Raw genomic sequence first — 20,037 nt, forward strand, 5'->3', positions numbered from 1 at the left:
TTGGAATGAATGCTTCCTTTTACAGATGAGATAACAAAATCACTCCATATCTGCAAGTGTCATCTAGGTCTGTCTTTAGGCAGCTTAATTCTCATTTCTGAGCTGGTAGTCTCCCAGATAGCTCTGTTCATACCTTCCCTTAGGAAACAGCAGCTCAGAACGGTTTTTGTGCTCCCATGAGTAACAAATAGGAAGAGAAGAAGAGAATTTGCGTTGGAGTTGTCCTTAGCAGAGAAGTCGTCAGCCTCTGGATGGTGTTTCTTCCTCTCCACCTTCTCACCCTGCTTTGGAAGGCACGTGCAAGAAGAATATGGTTTGCTTGACAATGCCTGCATGCCTTCTCTATTGAGATGTGCCATTTCAGTTTTTAAGTTGTGGTAAATAACGAGGTTTCTGTGGAGGAGAGGTCGTAGAAAATACTGGCTTGGGATCATTCAGTCTGTTGGCTGAATGATATGTTTTATATGAAAGATGAAGGGGTGAAAGGAATTAAAAAGAAGAAAATGAGGAAGCAAGGTAGAGAGGTTAAACTTAAGATGCTCTTTATTCCAGAATACTGAAGAGGTAGTTACGTGCTGTCTCATGCTTGTACCATGGATATGAGGAAATCTGCTGACTTGCAAGGGGAGGGAAATGCATTTGTCTGGTGCTTGGACCTTTTCCTGTATCCTCTGTTATTTTCAGTGTGTAACTTTTTTTTTATTATTTGTCTTGTCAGTTCCAATGACAGGTTTCACTCAAAGGGCTACCATTGATCCAGAACTGAATGAAATCCATGTCTTGTCAGGGCTCAGTAAAGACAAGGAGAAGCGGGAAGAGAATGTAAGGAATTCCTTCTGGATTTATGACATTGTGAGGAACAGCTGGTAAGCCCATGAAAGGGGTGTTATTTCTAACATCTACTCTGACTTTCTTTAGAAAGCAATCCTGTCTCCCAGGTAACTCTCAAACCTCTTAAAATCATGGAATGGTAATGTTGAAGGCAAACTGCATTCTCCTGAGGCACTTGTTTTTTCCCCCTAGTCTTTAGACACACCAATGGTAATAAGCCAAATGAGAGAGAGAAATCATGTGAACTTCCTTACTGGAGGCAGGTGCAGGAGATGAGAAGCAGCAAGCCATTATGAAAAACTTGTCCAGTAAGAAATTTTCAAGGCCAGGATTAATCATCGGTGCAGCAAATTCAGTCAATTACAAGTTAATAGTAGCATTCATGGTACAGTGGTATTTCAGGTAGCTGCTGGATACAGGATTTTGAGAAAATTATTTCCTCGTCTCTTTGCTGTATTGTATTTGGTAGCTGGTTGCTGCTGTCCTGTTTCAAGAGCTGGCAGCATTTTTGTATTCAGGGTCTCTTTTAATGTGGGACCGATCACTTTGAAAGGTGTGGATGTTGGTTGGTGGTAGTGTTTGTTTGGGGTTTTTTTTAACAGCTTTTCAGTTACAACTTAAGTCTGCTTGGAAACTGATAATTGAAATACTAGCTTTGCTGTGGCCTGTAGCTCTACTGTGTCCAAGATGGTATTCTCCATAATGAAAAATCTTCACAAATGGGAATTCTTCTAGCAAATAATGCAACATCTGAAGATACCTCCCAAGCTCATGACGTAGATTTTTTTCTAGATTTTTTTTCCTGTTTGACTTGTGACTGTGGACTGTGTTCAGCCAAGATGACCTCTGATTGTGGATGCGTTTCTTTGTAGAGCTAAGAATGAGGATGGTATAATAGAGACAATATATAAAGAAGTAAGAAAAACTTGGTGTTCTACGCCAAGCAGTTCAAACTGACATCTTTTGTACCTTATAGCCTTTCAGTAACAACTTCTGCTTCCTGTAGGTACTACTGATCATTACTGCCTTGTATTTCAGGTCTTGTGTTTATAAGAATGACCAAGCAGCAAAAGAGAATCCAGGTAAAAGCCTTCAGGAGGAGGAGCCCTGCCCAAGGTTTGCCCACCAACTGGTGTATGATGAGTTGCACAAGGTATGAGGGCCCAGATACATACATGGTGACTTTTTTAGTCGCATTGCTCTTAAGGTGTAGTTGCTTCTTCAAAGATGGTACAATGGATATAGCTTTTTGTACGTGGTTAATGTTTGAGTTAATGTGGTGGGTAGCATTCATTTAACTTACCTTTTGAAATAAGGTGCTAAGCTACTTTTTATGACTATGTGAAGTAGACATAATAGCTCCTAGATGAAATCAAAATGCAGACAGTGGGATATACTAAACCTCTACAGAGCTGTCAAGTGGCTAGCTCCTAGCTGTTGTCACACTTGAGAACACTTGAAGCTTCATTCATTGTCCTCAGGGACTTGATCTCACAACCTGTTAGTGACAGGTAGTAACCAACATTTCTAGGGGGAAGTGTGTTTGAATGAACTAACCACTGTTAAGAATCTGCTCTAACACAGGTGTATTACTTTGCCCGGCATGTCAGGTGCAACTGGCATTCTTAGCACTAGCGGACTTTTTAAGCATGGGTGTGTCCATTATAGACTTAAAATTGTTGATAGCATACATAAAATATATTTATAGCATACATAAAGCTCAGTAAACTTCGGACTTTTTGCATATATAACCAAAAAGCACAAACCCATGGATTGTTACTATTATTTCATTAACCTATGAATTTAAATTACTGTGGCATGTGTAACGTTTATTTTACAATTAAAAAATAAACTTTTTCTAAAATGTGTTGTTAGTCTGAAACAGTCTGAACTGAAAAAGACAAATACACTTCAGTCTTATCATTCCATGGGATGTTAATCAGATTTGGGAAACCAAGCTAGCCCAAAAGTTTAGGGGTTAAGGTTGATTTTAAGGTGCAGCTTCTGTGTGGAGAACTTGTATGCTTTGTTGTGTTCATGGACTTGAATGATAAGACTGTCACTGTTCCTCCTTTAATGGCTTACTTCTGAGTGTAAGGTACCATGAGATTCAGAGTAGTATTTTGTAAGGTATTGTGAAGGTTGATAAATCATGGCAGTTGCCCAGCTTTATCTGAAGAGCTATTTGATGTGCTTGTTTTGAAGAGTCTTATTTTTAGAAACCTCTGTTCAAATGACCTTTCTAAACTCCTCTGATATAAATAAGGAGAGCCTACATCAGTGGGATGCAGAATACATTGTTTTGAGTGATTATTTTTAAAGCTGTGGAGAAAGGTAGCCTGTTGGACTTCTTGAACCTCAGTATTTAAAGACCCTTTGTAGAAAGCTTAATATCAACAGTTCAGAGTCGGAAATACCAAACGATGTGAAGAAAAAAAAGTGAAGAGAGTCCTTTTTTAACACTTCCAATTTTCTCTGTAAGTCTAGCCTTGCATTTCAAAGGTGTTGTATTCTGAAACTATCAAAACGGCTCTTAGGCTACTTTGTTTGAGCTGCCGTGAATAAAAAATGAATTTTGCATACAGGTATGTTTAGTATTTCTACGATTGGCATCTCAGGGTTACTAGAACCTTTTTTGAAGCAATGGTTGTGGCTTCTGTTTCTTGGTAAGACTGGTGTTTTCTTCCATAGTTGTTCTTAACATTACAGTTTTGGCTCTCTGTTTTATTTTTGATTCAGTTAGCTCTTTGTGCCTGGGTGGTGTGCTGAGTGTCTTGCAGCTAGGCTGCTGTATTGAATTGATACATTTGCCCTTCCAGAGACCATGGAAGTGTTTTTCTCTAAGTCAGTTTAAGGTTCTGTAGAGTTTATGGGACAGGTGGGGACACGGGCCTGTTGGTCATCTCCCAAGATTCTGCTGGACTGGGCTTGTTGTCACTTTGAGCATCCTTAGGAGTTCTCACTCGCCTTGTCAGTGGTCCTTGTCTTTGGGGAAGGTAATGCTCTTTCTTGGCTGACTCAAGGGAAAAGCTGTTTGTCTGAACTGTGGTGCTTTAGTACTACAGCCTCGCTAACAGTGTGCTGACTGGAGCTAGAGAATTAGTCTACAAAGTTCTTTTTTTCCTGAGTTTTCCTAACAAGCATAAATGTTTTTTATTCAAAGAAAATGTGTGATTGCTGGAGTCTCTCAGAATTACACAGGTGTAATCTGCCCATCCCCAAATTAGAGACAGGCTTAATATAGGTTCCTTAATTTAGCTTTTCTCATGACAATGAGAATTTGGAGTCTTTGAGGACAAGATTGGAGAAGAGGTTGGTAATCCATTGGTTTCAGTATTGTTTGGGTCAGGTATCTTGAACAGGACAAAAAGGTGGCTCAGTTCCTTCTTTTCTGCTTATACCTTAAATGCTTAAGAATTTAGTGTGTTCATAGGTTTTTCCTAAAGAACAAGATCGCATGGTTCATGGATGTTTACAGATATCTTGGGAATCTGCTAGAGGGAGGTTCTAACTGTAGGGGTTTTTATTATCTTAAAGCATAAGCAGTTTGAGAGAACTTTCTTCATTCCTACAGGACAAAGTAAGGCTAATAATAAGCTGAAGCAGCTTGTCAAAGGCAGAGTTTCCTCTTTCCACAATAAACCTCTCCAAAGATGCTGACAATAGTGAATGGTCTTTGTTAACAGATGTACACAAACTATCAGCTTTTTGATCTGCCTCTCATTTGCTTAGGTTCATTACTTATTTGGAGGGAATCCTGGTAAGTCCTGCTCTCCGAAGATGAGATTAGATGACTTCTGGTCTCTGAAGCTCTGTCGACCTTCAAAGGAATACCTGCTAAGACACTGCAAATACCTCATAAGAAAGCACAGGTACAGAAACAAAGGTGTCTTGCAAGCAGGTTTTTTTTCCAAAGTGTCTTTTTTTTAAGTTGATAAACCTTGAATATCTTGTAAACTATTTTGGGAAATGTCACTTTGTTGGTTATATGATGGCCTGCACGTGTCTTGATTCTTTTATTTTTTTTAATTTAATAAAAAGCAGTGGGGCAGGGCTAAACTAGGAGATCAACTTCGTTCTGGTTTTACTATGTTATTCTGAAACTATAAAAATCTGGATGTTGTGTGGGGAGTTGTGGGGAATTTTTAGATTCCCTTTTCACTCTGCTGCTCGTCAACATGTGTTTTGGTACTGTCACCTCCCAAGGAAATGGAGTATGTTTCTGAAACACTGTGCTAGGAGATAGTAACAGCTTGCAAGGATGCTAATGAAGTCTGGGGGCTGGATGCCTTTGCACATCTGAGACTCAACTGTGGTGAGGTCATCAGTTTCTCATTTGGAATTGCTTGAAAGATCTCACTTAAGCTTCACAGCGTAGCTGAATTCTGCATCTTGTGCTCTGGATGTTTCAGAGCTGCCTTACAGTTGCTATTTAGGGCCACAGCTTTACAAAACCAAGCTTATAGTGTTGCCTTAGGCAGGAAATTGCAGCAGTGAGACAGCCTTTCAAGAACCAACAAATTGTTTGATGCCAGTAAATAGCTCTTTCTGCATTCTTGGTGAGAATACTTTGTTATCAGGTCCTGCTAAGAGCTGGAGGTCAGTTTTCACTGACAGTATTTTACTTTCGAGGCAGCAAGCAAATTGCTATACTCAACTAACAATCACTGTGGCTGTATGAGGCCTTTTGCAGATTACCCATGCAATAGTTGTGAATACCTATGAATTAAGGTCCTTTCCAGTAATCTGGGAGCCTTATTAAACCCACATGTGGTTGTATGCAAATACTTGTTTTTACTTGCTTAAATTAAATGCAAAGGAAATATTGCTGCATATTGTCTGGCAGAAGTTTGGGGGCTGTGCACCATACTCCCATCTGTTGGGATCCATATGAAGGAGTCAAACATGACCAGCCAGGCACTGGTATGATGGGTGCTTTGCTGGAGTTCATGTTCCTCTACGGGCTTGAGCTGAGCTGCTGTGGAGTCACTTGCCTGCCCATTATCTGCACTCTCTCAAGCTCTAAGTACCAGAACAGGTACTTGGCTTGCATACAAAGCAAATCTACTGCATCAGCTGGAGTACTTTTTGGCCAATTAACTTGTTTAGTACCAGTCAGCCATAGTGGAGCCAAGCTGGCCAGGCATAGAAGAGTAAGGTGTCAATGGTTCCACTTATTTAAGGTACTTAGCTCTCTGGAGCATGGCAATATCATCTAAGATGATCTCTGTGGATGTTTGGAAGAAATCATGCTTAATTACCAAAATGTCATGTACATCCAGTAACAGACGTAGTCTTTGTGCTTCGTGCACTGGCTGAATGACTTGCATCTTTAGACAGTTTCAAAAGTTGTACTACAGATATCCACTACAGCATAAATAGCCAAGCAGATGACCCAAATAAAAAAAGTAATAATATCATTCAGTCTATTCAGTGTGACTTCTTTGTTTGACAGGCTATACCCTGTTAAAGGTAACTGAAATATATTATGAATAAAATACCTTGTGTTCCTGCAAAGCAGTTGAAACAAAGCAGTTAAGTAACTGAGATCATGGTTTTTAGGATCCTAATCTCTGGAATCCAGAATTGTCTGTGTTGTTTTCCTCTGAAGGCTTAATACTGTGTATTGGTGATTCAGAAGATGACAAACAGAGTGTGGTACTGCATTCAGTGGATAGGTGACAGAAGAAAAAATATAAAGAATTTTAAACCTCATCCCTTTCTAGGCTTCTCCACCCAGCTTGGTGCTGCAGGGAAGTAGCTGTGCTCACTGAGGATGCTGAGCCCAGAATAATTTTGAGGGCTATGTTAACTGCTTTAGAGAATTCACAGAAATTACAGTTTCTGCTCATTAAAAGAAAATGAGAAGATAATAGTCGTGGTGCATAGGATTTTTATGTACGTGTGCTCTTTCCAAAGGTGGAATATTAAGGCTCAGTATTCATTGAACTGTTGGGTTTTCATGCCCATTGTCCCTTTTTCTGTTGTCGGGCAGAAGCAGAGAGTGTTCTTCATCCCTGTGCTTTCAGTTATGCTTCTGCACAGTCAGGAATGTAAATATCCCTGGGACTGAAGCGCTCAAGGCTTGCCTGTGTCTGAACTGTGATCCTCCCATGAGGTGCTACTCATACCTTACTTTATTTGTGGAAAACAAACTATTAAATGTTTTATGTGGGTGTATTAAGAAGTTGCTGTATGTATACTTTTGAATATTCCTAGTAAGAGTGTAATACTTTGCCCTTGTAGCTCCCTTAGACCCTTCAAAAAAACCTCTTCCATGTTTCAGTCTGGCTTGAAAGTGTGTACTCCAGAAAATACGAGGCTGAGCTGCCATCAGCGCTGCTTTATTTGGAAGTGCTAGGCTGAAGGTTTTGTTAGATGGGTTTTGCTCTTTGTAGAAATAGTGGTACTTCACACCAAAGAAAATGGCTGTGCTCAAGTTTTCTGTGTCGCCTTTTGCAGGTTTGAAGAAAAAGCTCAGACTGACCCTCTTAGTGCACTGAAGTACCTGCAGAATGATTTGTATGTAACTGTGGATCACTCAGACCCTGAGGAGACAAAAGAGGTAAGGATGAATGGTCCTTGTCTTAGTCATAAAGAAGTGTAAACTGTGTTCTCATGTGAAAGTTTTGAGCCTTGTAAACCATGCTTTTATTCAGTTTGAAAAAGCTCTACAGGTGCATGACACTTTGCTGTATCATGTATTTCTCACACTGAAGATCGTACTGCTTTAGAAACAGTCATTTTACAACTGCAGTTCCAGATAAAATAGCTGTTGTACTCATAATAGTGAAGACTAGGCCTTTGTTTTAAATCCAGCATGCTGGTGTGTATTTTGGGAGACTTAATTGAAATGTAAACTCTGAAATACCACGAGTCTGTAGTTGGTTGTGCGGTGGAAAGTGGATAGACTCTCACACTGCCTTTTGGCTTGGCAATATTAAATAGTTCAGGGGGAGAGAGGTTTTTCTCTAGATTTTAAGCATTTATGGAAATAGATTGTATACATATAAGATTCCAAGGGAAGGAAGCAATGTTTCTTCTGCCTTTTGAATATTATGCAGTAGGTGTGTTCTTCTATTTGTTCCAGGAATTTGTTCCCATTTCCTGTTTCGATTTCATTACTGCAGTGTGCCATGCTTTACAGAAAGGATTAAAGAAATAGCGAAAAGTGTCAGATAAGGTGGTTGATTTGACTCTGCCATTAATTTCCACATGGAACTTGGGGCAGCCAGCTATATGTACAAATGTTCAGCTCCTGACAGGTTGATGAGGAAGAGGAGACGTCTCGTCTGGTTCTTACTCTGTGTTAATGACTTTGGAAGTGGTTTGACAGCTCCCTTTATAAAATTGTGATGGGAGAATGGGCACAGTTAGTCCATGCTGAGTCTCTGGATTAAATCACTTAATCTGGTAGATTTAATTTATGATAAAGAAAAGATTATACAAAAACTAAAAGCTTTTGGAGGAGAATATGCTTCTTGCATATGTACGGTATAGAATTGTAGGGTTAGAGTTAAGAAACAAGTATTTACTCATATTGGGATCTTGAAACTGATCACATTTGTCATAAATTCTGCTTAGCTTTTATAAACACCTGATCCAATAACACATTTAAGTGCTGTCCCTCTAAGTTCTCTTAGATGGTTTCTCACTTAAGCTGTCCCTTATTTCAAGTAGTTTCACATCCTTTCTAGTAATTTCTGGCATAGGAAAGACAACAAATAATCCTGCTTTTCTTCAGGTTGAAAAGGGGTTGGTTTCCTCCCCCTACCCCGACCATGAAGCATGCTTTAGCGGGCTCAGCCCAATTATGCCCCATCTTTCTCCAGTGCGGTAGAACTTTCCTCTTCCTATTTGAACCTGTAATAACCTATAATATACAGTGACCACTTTCATGCTCTCTTCTCCCTCCCACCCACTCTCCTGTGTTCTCTGATCTCCCATTTTGTCCATGTCATACCTGCATGCTGGTAGCCCCATCATCCCTGTGAAGGCCGTGTGTCTCTTCGACCAGTTAATCCTAAAGAGGTCTTGCATCTCATGGCTGGCTGTGCCGCCTTTTTACCTGAACAGAAAATGTTTGTAGTGTGATCAGCAAGCTCCTCTACTTTCAGTTCATGCTGCCTGCTGTCACCAGCAGACCAAAGAAACTGCCATAAAGGCTGTGCGTTGTGCACATCTGGCACAGGAAATCCTTTAATATTATTCTATATTTGATTTTCCTGGTTCAGTGTGTAGTATTTAACTTGTCCATCTTTTAAGAATGAAGAATTTTCCTGACTGCATTGGCTCCTCTGAGATTTTGATGAAAAGTAGTAGCTTTGTCATACGAAGTAGAAATAGAATAAAATGTTTTTTAAAAAAAGTTTTCCCTTTTTATAGAGCATGCTAATGGTCTACTGCATGAGCTTAGGTAGCTCAGTCCAGCTGAGCCAAATACACTGGCAGTCCTTTCTCTGCAGGCCTAACGACCGATCCAAACAAAATTCAATAGCTTCTCTCCATCAGATCAGCACATACCATTCAGCAGAATTAAAGCTCCTGTTTCAGTGGCCTCCTAAAATCATTTAACAATTTCTGGGAGGCTTTTTTGTTTGGGTTTTTATTTTGTTGTTTTAATTGTGCTGGTGAAAAAGCTTTAACTTCCAAGGCTTTTTACACCGAAACAGGTCATAGAATGGTTTGGGTTGGAAGGAACCTTAAAGATCACCCAGTTCCAACCCCACTGCCACAGGCAGGGACACCTTCCGCTAGCTCAGGTTGCTCCAAGCCCCGTCTAGCCTGGCCTTGAACATTTCCTGGGAGGATGCATCCACAACTTCTCCAGGCAACTGTGCCTCACCACCATCACAATAAAAAATTTCTTCCTTATATCTAACCTAAATCTATTCTCTTTCCATTTAAAGCCATTACCCCTTGTCCTATCACTGTATGCCCTTGTAAAAAGTCCCCTGTAACAAGATCTTCTGGGGGTATGGCAGAACGCCAGCTGCTGCACTGGTACTGACTGGGTGTATTTCCAGTTGACGTCAATTTACCTTCCGGTTATCACATTGAGTTGGCTTTTTGCTCTGGCATTACATCTTCAAATAGCTCTTGTGCTTTCCAAAGGACTGACGCAGGCTTTTTGGATTCCGTATCAAATTTCAAGCACCAGTTCGATTGTGTATCTCAGCCCAGACACCTACATACTCTGTCGTTATTTGTAGTTGAGATCGTCTTAATATCAAAGGCTATATATCTGATCGGCTTGCTTTGTGCTGGGTACAGCCCTTCGTGTTGGAAGGCTTCTTAGTGGGGCAAATGTTAAGTGAATCAGTTTCTGCCGGTTCTTTCTCCTCTCTGTAGGGCAACTGTGAAATTTGGGAAGGACCAAGCTGAGTAGGTTTATCCCCAACTTTGTGCTGTGGTTCTCTTGGAGACTGGTCCATATGGTTTCATGTTTTATGGACTGAGATATGAGTAGTGTTATATAATGTTACAAGCAGAATTTCGCATTGAGGTAAGGCTTACTTGCTTTATGATGGAAGTAATTTCTTCTAATTTAGTTAAGCAAGTCTCTTCAGCTGTTTTGAGTTGGATGCCAAGGAAAATAAACAGGCTGTTCTGAAACTTGCTTTGGCGTTAGTAACCCATTTTGTTTAAAGTAGCATGAATGATTGATAGTAGGAGCATACTCCCAGATTTTTGTTCCTTTGTTGTGAATTTTAGGGATGTTAATAAGGTTACAGTTTTATTTCCTTTTTTATTATTCTAAAGTAAAGTAGATGCCTGCAAGTACTAAGTGTGGCATGGGTGCTTGTTTTAGTGGCCACAGGCTATATGTCAGCTCTGTCTCTGCTGATGCCCACAAATGCAGATACAGTTCTCTTCAACTGTGATTCTGCTTGAAATTGCTTAAACCTCTTGGTTAGTTCAGTGTTTTCCCATTCATTCATCTTTTTTTACTGGCTTAGTAGCTCTGATACTGTATGTAAAGGAGTGTAGATCCTTCCATGGTAGAGCTCATGGAAGTTTGTCTGTGTATTCTAGTTCACGAAGAGATTAAAGTTGTATAAAAGACTGTCATTTCTTGGTGTAAAAATTTCTGGTGGCATGGGTGGTGTTCTATTTCATACACACACAGATGTGCATTTGTTGGTAGTTTACAGCTAGAGGCTTTTCAAGATAAAAGGATGGTCAAAATAGAAAATCAAAATGAATTCCAAGTTTTGTACTTACGTCAAGGAAAAAACAGGTGCCATTAAAGCACAAAAACATCAGTAGGTCGCATAAAAGGCTAAAGGTGGTGTTCCTTGAATGCTGGAGTGATCATACCCAAACCTTGCCGCTGCTTAGTGGGCTATAGAAGAAACCAAGATGATACAAAAAATGGCCAGTGCTGCCCAAGTAAAGGAGGGTAAGGTTATTTTGTCATTCAGAGAGAGATTCAACTACTGGTGAAGCTCAGTTCCATGATTGCTATAAAACAGATCCAAAGTGCAAGTAAAACTTGCAGTATGTTTTTCTTGGAGCACAGTAGGAGAAAGAGCGAGGACCTGGAGGCCAATTTGAGGCCTGACTAGCTTGTAGACTGAGGCTGGAGGCCCTTGTTCAAGGCTGCTTCATACTTTCCATTCTTAAGACCTTGTCTTTAATAAATTTGCCAGATAAAGTCAGCAGGGCCCAGAAGTATTGTTTGAGTCTGCATATTAGACTGATATTTCTGGGAAAATTGAGGCCCAAATGGGGAAAAATAGTTCTAGGAAGGAGCTAAGAAAAGCGTGCTTCTCTTCTTCATGTCCTGCTGTGATTCTTTGTAAAGCCTCAGAGTCTGCGTGCTGCAGGAACAGAGGCTTTGGAGCCAAGGAGCTACAAAAACAGTGTTCAGCCTTCCCAACTTCGGCTAGTGACAGCTCTGTCCTCAAAGAATTTGAGTCTATGCTACGAACCACCGTCCCAACAGAACTGGTCAAAGCTGTGAAACTCTTTATTATGCTGTGACCTGAGCACTTGCCATACAGACATCAATCAATTCTGTCCTTATCAATCAGACATTATGAATCAGTTCAGATTCATACAACCTGCTGGGTTATCCCAAACAAGAGTTACTCATTCCCCCTTAGTGTTAACATTTTCATTTGCGCAAAAATCAGAGGAGTGCAGCAGCAAATACACTAAAACTTGCATAGGTTGCCACGTGGCAGAACTGCTTTTTTGCTGTAGGTAGAAAACTAGATGAAGTCCACACAACTTATAGAACAATGTTGGAAGCATGAAAGTCATAAGTTGGAAAATGCCAGAATTAATATTACCCATGTAGCCTTAATTTGGCCTCTTTCCAAATGTGGTTGATTATATTAGTTAACCTTGTATTAGTTAGCCAGATATATAACTAATGGATCAGATATATGACAAATATAGCCTTAGATTAACTAACCAGACGTATTTATCTCTAAGGAATCCTTACCTTAGTTCAGAAGGTGGGTTGGATCTCTGAGAGAAGTTAATTGTGTAGCGAAGGGAACTATGGAGGCTGAATTTGGAATGGATGAAGCCAGTGAGCCGGAGGGATTGTTAAAAGAAAATGGGTGGTGGTGTGATTAAAGCAGTTGGATGCTTCTGCTGGATAATTGAATTCTGGTCTTGCCTCTGTAGCAGGGTTGCTATGTGAAGTTAAGCAAATGTTTTTTCCTAGATGATCATTAATTGGGTGTCTCATTCTGATACCTGATGGAGGGATTTGACGTGTGGTTTGCTTGAGGGCTTTGCTCTTCTGGTTGCAAGTGAATTCAGAAGCTGTTGCATAATGCTATGCATTTTAGAAAATCAGATTCTGGCAGTTTCAACTAGGGGACCCAAAATTAGTCAGAATTTGAACTTCCCGTCTGTTACGATAACAAGTAATACTATAGAAAAATGGATGAAGAAATTAATTCCTTCTGTAGATCAGAGTTTGAACTTGCGGAAGAAAATGCCACATTGGATATATGCTGTGAGTGGTGTGTAGGAGACCTGGTATCGTAAGTGGTAACAGTTGGCTGGGAAAAAGTAGGGGTCCTTTGGGAGGACATCAGAGAGTTAGCTGGTATTGTAATGCAAATGCAGAGTGAAACAGCTTAGCCTCAGTGCTGTCCATAACTGTTGTTCTTAACTTAGGTGCTTGACTACTCTGTCAGAAGGTGCTTTCTAAAAGTGAATTGATACACAAAATACAATTTCAAAACAAATAAACAATGAACCTCAAGGTTGACTGAAGTGCAGCAGCATCAGTGAAGTGGAGACAAGATACACTTTCCTCACAAAGCTGGAAAAAAAACTTGTAGCCATGAAAAATCCATCACGCCTCACGCAGATGAGGCTGGAATACTTGGCAGAGGGTCTTTTCAACGGATTTTTGGTCTCAGTTCAGCAAGTCAGCTAGCTGGATCCTGCTTATATAGTCTCTTAGCTGGGCATCCTGAAACCCAGCCTTAAGCATGGCTTGCTTTCTGTCTGCAGCAGGATGGCTGCTGGCGTTGCTGGGGGACACAAGGGAACCCCTTGAAGCATGTGGCATCTGCTTTGTCCCAGTGTAGCTGGCTTCATGTGCTACCAGGCAGTTGGCAGCAGGCCCATAAGGCAATTGTGTGGGAGGGAAAGATGGCCAGGACATGGCATTTGCTTTCAAAAGTAGCACAGATTTAGCCACCGGTTTTGTTGGAACTTTTGGAGCTATTTATGCTGGGCATCTGTTTAAGTACGTTGCTGATTTGGAGCCAAGCAACTCTTGCAAGTTACGCTAGCAGTGAAATACACATGTAGCGTTGCATTCCCTTTTGATTTCATATAACCGGACCTTGCACTCAAGAGGGTACTTAATGAACCTCTTCCCACTGTTCTGCAGTTTGTCAATCCTGTATCTTTCTAACCTGTTCTTAAATACCTCCAGTGCTAGCTTCATGTGATAGTTTCCCCAAAAGACGCCAACTTACTCCAGCACACTACTTACATTTCTATTTTAGACTTTTTTTTTCTTGATGTCATGTTGAAACTGATCTTGCTGAAGTGTTTTTGTGGCTTCTTGCACATAGTTGTAGATTTATTTTTTTGAAGTGGCCTTCTGAATTTATGGCTTACTGCATTTTCCTCCTTGGCCGTTCTTCTGTGGAGGCTTTGCAAACCTGACTCCTTTGAACTATCTATAAAGCTTGGTTTTCAGACCACTTACATTTTTTTTTTTCTTTCTAATGCTTTTCTCATATGTTGCTAATTGATATGGGGCATCCAAAAGTGATTGCCTTATTGTGGATGAGACTTACGAGCCTTGATAACAGCAGAACTACTTGATTTATTTTAAGATCCTATTACTCTTCATGCACTTTCTATGCATTTGTCATTTTTTTTCAATAGGATGACATTGATCTGTTGAGTCCTAAATCTGTTTTCACAGAGCCTATGCACCCCAACCTGTTTTGTATAGCTGATTTTTCCTGTGTATGTTGATTTGCACTTGGTCCTAGCGGATTGCACTTTGATCCATCATTGTAAGCTGCATGAAATGGCAAAACAGTCTGAAGCCTGTCTGCTATATGCTGGCAGTCTGTCTGAGCATGGCATAGGGTCTGTGGACTCGGTGAACATGTCCTGTTCTGTCAAGCAGGTTATCACTAAAAACGCAGAATGATGCTGAGCCTGGGGCACAGATGAATCACTTCTGATTCTTGGCTTCATTTTGATGTCAAGCCATTGATAGCTAACCACAGTAAAGTTATTTGACCTATTTGCCATTCCCTGTTAGCTTAGTCTAGGCAATGCCTTGATAATTTGCCTTAAATATCACGTAGAAGCATCAGAAGTTCTATGAAAGTCAAAATGGGCAACATCTATTGCCAAGTCCCATCCATAGGGTGTGCTGCCTTGTAAAAGAAATCAGATTGATGTGATACGACTTGTTATTGCCAAATCCATGTTAGCTGCTACTCGCCACCTTCACTCCTAGATGCCTGCAAATTGTCTGCTCCCTGTTTTTTCTTGAAATTGAAACTAAACTGATGGATATGGAATTCCTGGCTGTTCTTCCCACTTTTTCTTTGAATGTACGTGTTTCTCGTCTGATTCCCCCTGACCACCTTCTTTCCTTCCGGGCTGTGTGCTGTAAAGATGCACAGACAGGATACAAAAGATTACCAGCCTTTAAGGGATCAGCTAATTCTTTAAGGAAACATGACAAAGCACAAAGCTTTGCTGCTACCTGGGTAACTGAAAACAGCAGCTGAGGGCAGAGGAAGATACTGTGTGCACTGTCTATCAGTAGATATTAAGAGAGATTAAAACCGTGAATGTGTTACTTGGGAACATCTGAATCATGAATAAAAATGTTTTAAGCAAAGAATGTTTTTTAGGTAGAAAGACATTGCCTTAAACTTGGTGATACGAGCTTCTCCAGCAGTTCAGAACAGTTGTCGCCATTTAAAGCTTTCTCTGTTGTTCAAGAAGTTCATTCTGTGCTCTAGCAGTTACCCTGTTTTCATGCCATTTAATCCTTGCTCACAGAGACTGTACCACATTCATCCCTGGGAACGCTGTTGTGTGGAAGAGGCTCTACCTTACTTCTGCACTGTGATATCTGCCAGGGAGGCAAAAAAGTATATATAAAAAAATGAAGTTTTAGGGCTCTCAGTCAAGTACCTTTCATTGCATCAACGCTGCTTTAATTCTAGGAAAAACCATCCAACTTGCTCTGCCAAGGTGACAAATTATATTGCTCATATGAAAGTGTCTGCTGCTGTTATTCCTGTGTATGGCACAGTAGTTCTAAGGACTGGGCAAAGAAAACCCAGCAACTGTAAAGCCACTTGTATTTCTATTAATCTTTCAGTTTTTTTTCCTGTGTAGGTAATAACTATTTTATTTCATTCTTTGTCCCTCCACCACCTTTTCTGCAGTTTCAGCTCCTTGCTTCAGCGTTATTTAAGTCTGGCTCAGATTTCACCACTCTTGGTGAGTATTGTGTATCAGAAGAATTCTATTATCTACGTTCCCTCCAGTAGTTACTGTTAATTTCTGCTGGGTTTTATATCAAATTTTATAGTTCATATGAATGTTGTAGGCCCTTTTTGGTTTGAATATGCGAAGCGCATCTACGTAGACATTTGAGAAATTATTTGTAATGACCAGTGTCCAATGCCTCAAGTCCATATTTAAAACATCTGTCACCAGTGGTTTTAAACCCATGCCTCCTGGGATCATTTTGTGTCTCTTATTACATCTGATGCTTCACTGTTACCCAAATAAACAGAAGCTTTGGTCGGAATAAAGCATATCCTGTCATGTCACTTTGGAATCTCACAGCATGGCTACAGCTCTGTTTGCTGTGATAACTGCAGTTCCTGGAGTAGTTTGGTTCGCTCTGTTCTTTGCAAAACTAGTTCTTTGGGCAGAATGTCAAGAGCAAAGAAAACAGTGGCGTGTAGGGCTGGAAACCGGAGGTCTGAGCCAAAGCTATAATTTGCTTCACTATTCTGGCCAGTTAACTCTTCTAAACAGTCGAGAGTGTAGTTCTGGGCAAGCTATAGGAAGGCTATAGGCATAACTTACATTCTTGTAATGTGTTGTCCTCACATTACTGAGCTCTTGCTTGGAGCATGAATGACTTCAGTTTTTGGATGCATTAACTCCCAATCTAAGAAATTGAGGGAAGGAAAAAACCTACTGCACTATCTGCCCTGCTGGCTGAAGAAGCTTTTGCTGGGCTTGTGTGGTTTGGAAGACGTTACCTAGTTGATGCCATTAGATGAATTTTTTTAAAGGAGGGAAGCCAAGTTATCAGAAAGAAGCCACCCCCCACCCCCAGTTTTGAGTGTTCTAAAAGATGACTTGGGTCTTGACACAATACTTTATTCAGAGGTTGGCTTTAGAGTTAAGAGGATACATACACTAAATGCTGCTTCTAAAATAAATATAAAAACCAAGCCCTCCTTGATTTGATTAACTTGGTTGACTTTGATTAACTGAAGAGTTACTTCACTGAATTAAAAAGCATTCCTTTGAGATACCAGTGATTGAAGTAATACAAAGCAGAAGAAACTGTTGTATGTGCGCACTATTGTTCTCGCTGCTGATGGTTTGAGGATTTGGATAAACAATGTTTCTGCCACAGACTAAACCCTCCCCTGTTGGGAGGCAGCACTTCGCAAAACTAGTTTGCAAAGCACCCGTGTACCATGGTGCAGCCTGGGTCCTCTGTGCAAGTCGGGTGGTTAAATACCAACTCTCACTTGGGACTTCTACCATCATCAGAGCTTGTCTCAAGAAAAACTGGAAACAATACAAGTACCAGATCTGGTTAAGAGAGTAGTGAGGATAATGAGGAAAGCCTGAGGACAGGAGAAATGAGGCACCAAATAAAAATAGCTGCACAGATTTTGTTTTCTGGGACATCAGAGCAGTCCCCTGAGGACTCTTGCTTCCCCCATTTTTTCAGGACTGTCAATGAGCTTGACAGCCATTTGCTTTTTACTTTTTATGGCATTTGATTGCGGTGTTGGCTTGGGCTGACGTGATCTCTGTGTGTATAAGCACATAGTAGCGGGATGGAGAGCTGGCAGCCTTGTTAGTTTGTCGAGGCAGAAGCAGCAAACAGTTAACAGTTGTCCAAAATGGACAACTGGCGTATTCCTCAGCTAAACTGAGTGTGTGAAGAAGTGAACACTGACTTGCTTTCCTCTATTCTTTCTTCCCCAGGATTTTCGGATGTCGACCACACGTATGCGCAGAGAACTCAGCTGTTTGATACGCTAGTTAACTTCTTTCCAGACAACATGACCCCTCCTAAAGGCAACCTGGTGGACCTCATCACGCTGTAACGGAGCCATCACTGGACATGTGCAAGAGGGGAAAAGCATCCATTTTCAGTATTTTAATTTTTTTACTGCATTGATTGACTGCTGGGATGAAGTAATATAGTAACCCCTAGGTGTTTGAAAGGGGTTTTATACTTGTATGGTGAATCCCTGAAGCTTTTCCCTTGGAGTAGGTTAATAAAATGTAACTGACATACTTCCGACTAAATATATATATTTTTTCTGACTTTGGATTTTGAGTTAGCAAATGTAAGATGAAAAGGTGGGGGGAAAGAAAAAAAAATAAAACCCAATCATGCAGTGATCGTTTTTGCCTGTAGGAGAAAATTGAGATTTGTGAGTTGTCTGGAATTAAAGATGATGGGTTTTATTTTGGGTTTCGTAAGAAAGCAGGGGGGAGGTTGTTCTTTGCTCACTTGTAGCTGGTCATGATATATTGCTTTATCTTACAACTCCATCCTCAGCAGCTGAATAACTTGGCAATGGGACGCTGGCACGTGTTGAGGTAATAGTAATGTATGTGTCCTGAATCTTGTAATAGCAGCGTGTCATGTGAAGGGGAGCACACATTACAAATTATCTGTCCCCTTGTCCCAGAGTCGGGCTGACAGGCGTGTCTGACTGCATCCAATACCCAATCTAAACCTGAATGTACCTACATGCCTATCTTCTGTCCTCTGGAGCCTTCCACTTAAACCTGACAGGCAAGTGGGAACCTCAGAGAAACCACTGGAAAAAGGGAGTGCAGTTGTCATCTGCACAGGCCCCTTTTCAGGGATTGTTTGGTTTTTGCTGTTGGGCTCTTCCCGTGAGAAATGGTGCAGGCCCTCGCAGAGCACAGCAGAACTGGGTCTTCCACCACATGCACATCGAACCTCTGCAACCTGACTCTGGGTTGGGTGTAGGATTTCTGAAGCAGATTGTCTTCGTTTACATGCACCTATGCTTCTGTGTGTGTTCGTCAATGTGTAAATGTAAAGAGGATTGCTGCAAACAGCTTGTCTCCTTCCTACATAGTGCAGCTCATTCACCTTCAAATGCATTTTAGACGTAGATCTGAATGTGAGGGAGGCCTTTTTATCATAAAGCTCTTTGAAAGCAAGCTGATGCATATGTAGAGAAAATATATTCTTCCTTGCAGAAAGCCTTCTTTATAAAGAAGGTAAGGGCTTGGTGCTGCACTATGAAGTGGAATGAAGGATACGCATACCCAGCATTAGAGATTTTTTGCATTCAATGTCGGTGCGTGTTCAGTACAAACTGGCAGATGTAAATACTTAAATGAAACTGCAAAGCTTTATGTCCAGAAATGTTCATGCCAGTAGGGTATCATCACTGCACCCACAGTGGCTATGTGACTCCTGGTGAGCTTGATGGAAGTCTTGTGTGCGCAGAGATGATTTGGACTCTTGAAATAAAGAGTTAGTGAAGTGTCTTTTTCAGAGCTCCAGTGTCTGCTTGCTTTGATTGCATTGTATTGCCTCTTTGTCATGTTCTTTGTGTGAGTTTTGTAGTCCTGGTAAGTTAGAAATAGATTTAAAAACTCATGCTAGTGTTTAATCACTTACAAAGGAACAATATGTTAGCAGTTAGGCTTTACTTTGTCTTCAGGGAGGACTATACAAATACAGTGTTTTTAAGTAACCTGTAACTTGAGGCTGGTTTGACATTATATACTTCAGTGGATGACAAATCAGATGTCTGTGGAAGAATCCACTCAGTGCATAGTGCAGTAAACAAAATCTGATGGAATTGTTTCTTTGAAACGTTGCATTTTTTTTTTCCAGTGACATGGAAAGTTTTACGTCACTGCTAGGCTTTACAATGTGCTACATTTGCTGACGCTGTAACTGAAGTAGAGCTTGCATGGTACAGATGTAGCATACCACCAGTGCTATACTGGGGGAGTACTCCAGCTGAGGCGTTGAATCCATTGAGATTGAACCGAGCACTTTTAATGCAACCAGTGAAAATGCTGCAGCCCTGTAGTACTTAAAATTTGAGTGTTGTTGTGCTCCCTTATCACTTGATCTCATTGTGTATTCTCCAGCTTCAGTCAGATGATTAATTACTTTATGTGACAGTGTTCTAATCAAGTTCTTCATAAACTTTTGCATGTACGCCTTTGACGACTACGTGTGAGGCTGAACCCGAAAGATGCAGCTAGACTGAGGAGCCCCAGCAAGCAGATGGTAGAAGTTTAGGAATGCCAAAAGCTTGGTGAATGTTGTTGCTGGTGAGCAGTGCATCGTGTCAGGCTTGATTTGCGTTACAGAAATTCGATCAAAACCATTGTCCTCTGTGTCGGGGGTACATGCAAAGCCTGACAGCCGGCTCAGGGGTGGGATTTTTTGTATCATCGTGTAAAGGACTGATTTGT

General features: G+C 40.8%; 1 protein-coding gene across 4 annotated transcripts in view; it reads left to right on the top strand.

The window, feature by feature from the left end:
• MKLN1 (muskelin 1) overlaps window positions 1-17,853 on the top strand; it is a 98,255-nt gene extending 80,402 nt beyond the window's left edge. For all 4 annotated transcript variants that reach the window (XM_056341296.1, XM_056341295.1, XM_056341297.1 and 1 more), the window contains 6 exons: window positions 719-866; window positions 1,870-1,984; window positions 4,564-4,703; window positions 7,294-7,396; window positions 15,741-15,795; window positions 17,539-17,853. In XM_056341296.1, coding sequence (XP_056197271.1) covers window positions 719-866; window positions 1,870-1,984; window positions 4,564-4,703; window positions 7,294-7,396; window positions 15,741-15,795; window positions 17,539-17,660 — 683 coding nt within the window. In that variant the 3' untranslated portion in view covers window positions 17,661-17,853. The remainder of the gene's footprint in view (window positions 1-718; window positions 867-1,869; window positions 1,985-4,563; window positions 4,704-7,293; window positions 7,397-15,740; window positions 15,796-17,538) is intronic.
• The last annotated feature ends 2,184 nt before the right edge of the window (window positions 17,854-20,037 follow it).

Source organism: Falco biarmicus, chromosome 5 (genome assembly GCF_023638135.1).
Source record: "Falco biarmicus isolate bFalBia1 chromosome 5, bFalBia1.pri, whole genome shotgun sequence".
Lineage (NCBI taxonomy): Eukaryota > Metazoa > Chordata > Aves > Falconiformes > Falconidae > Falco > Falco biarmicus.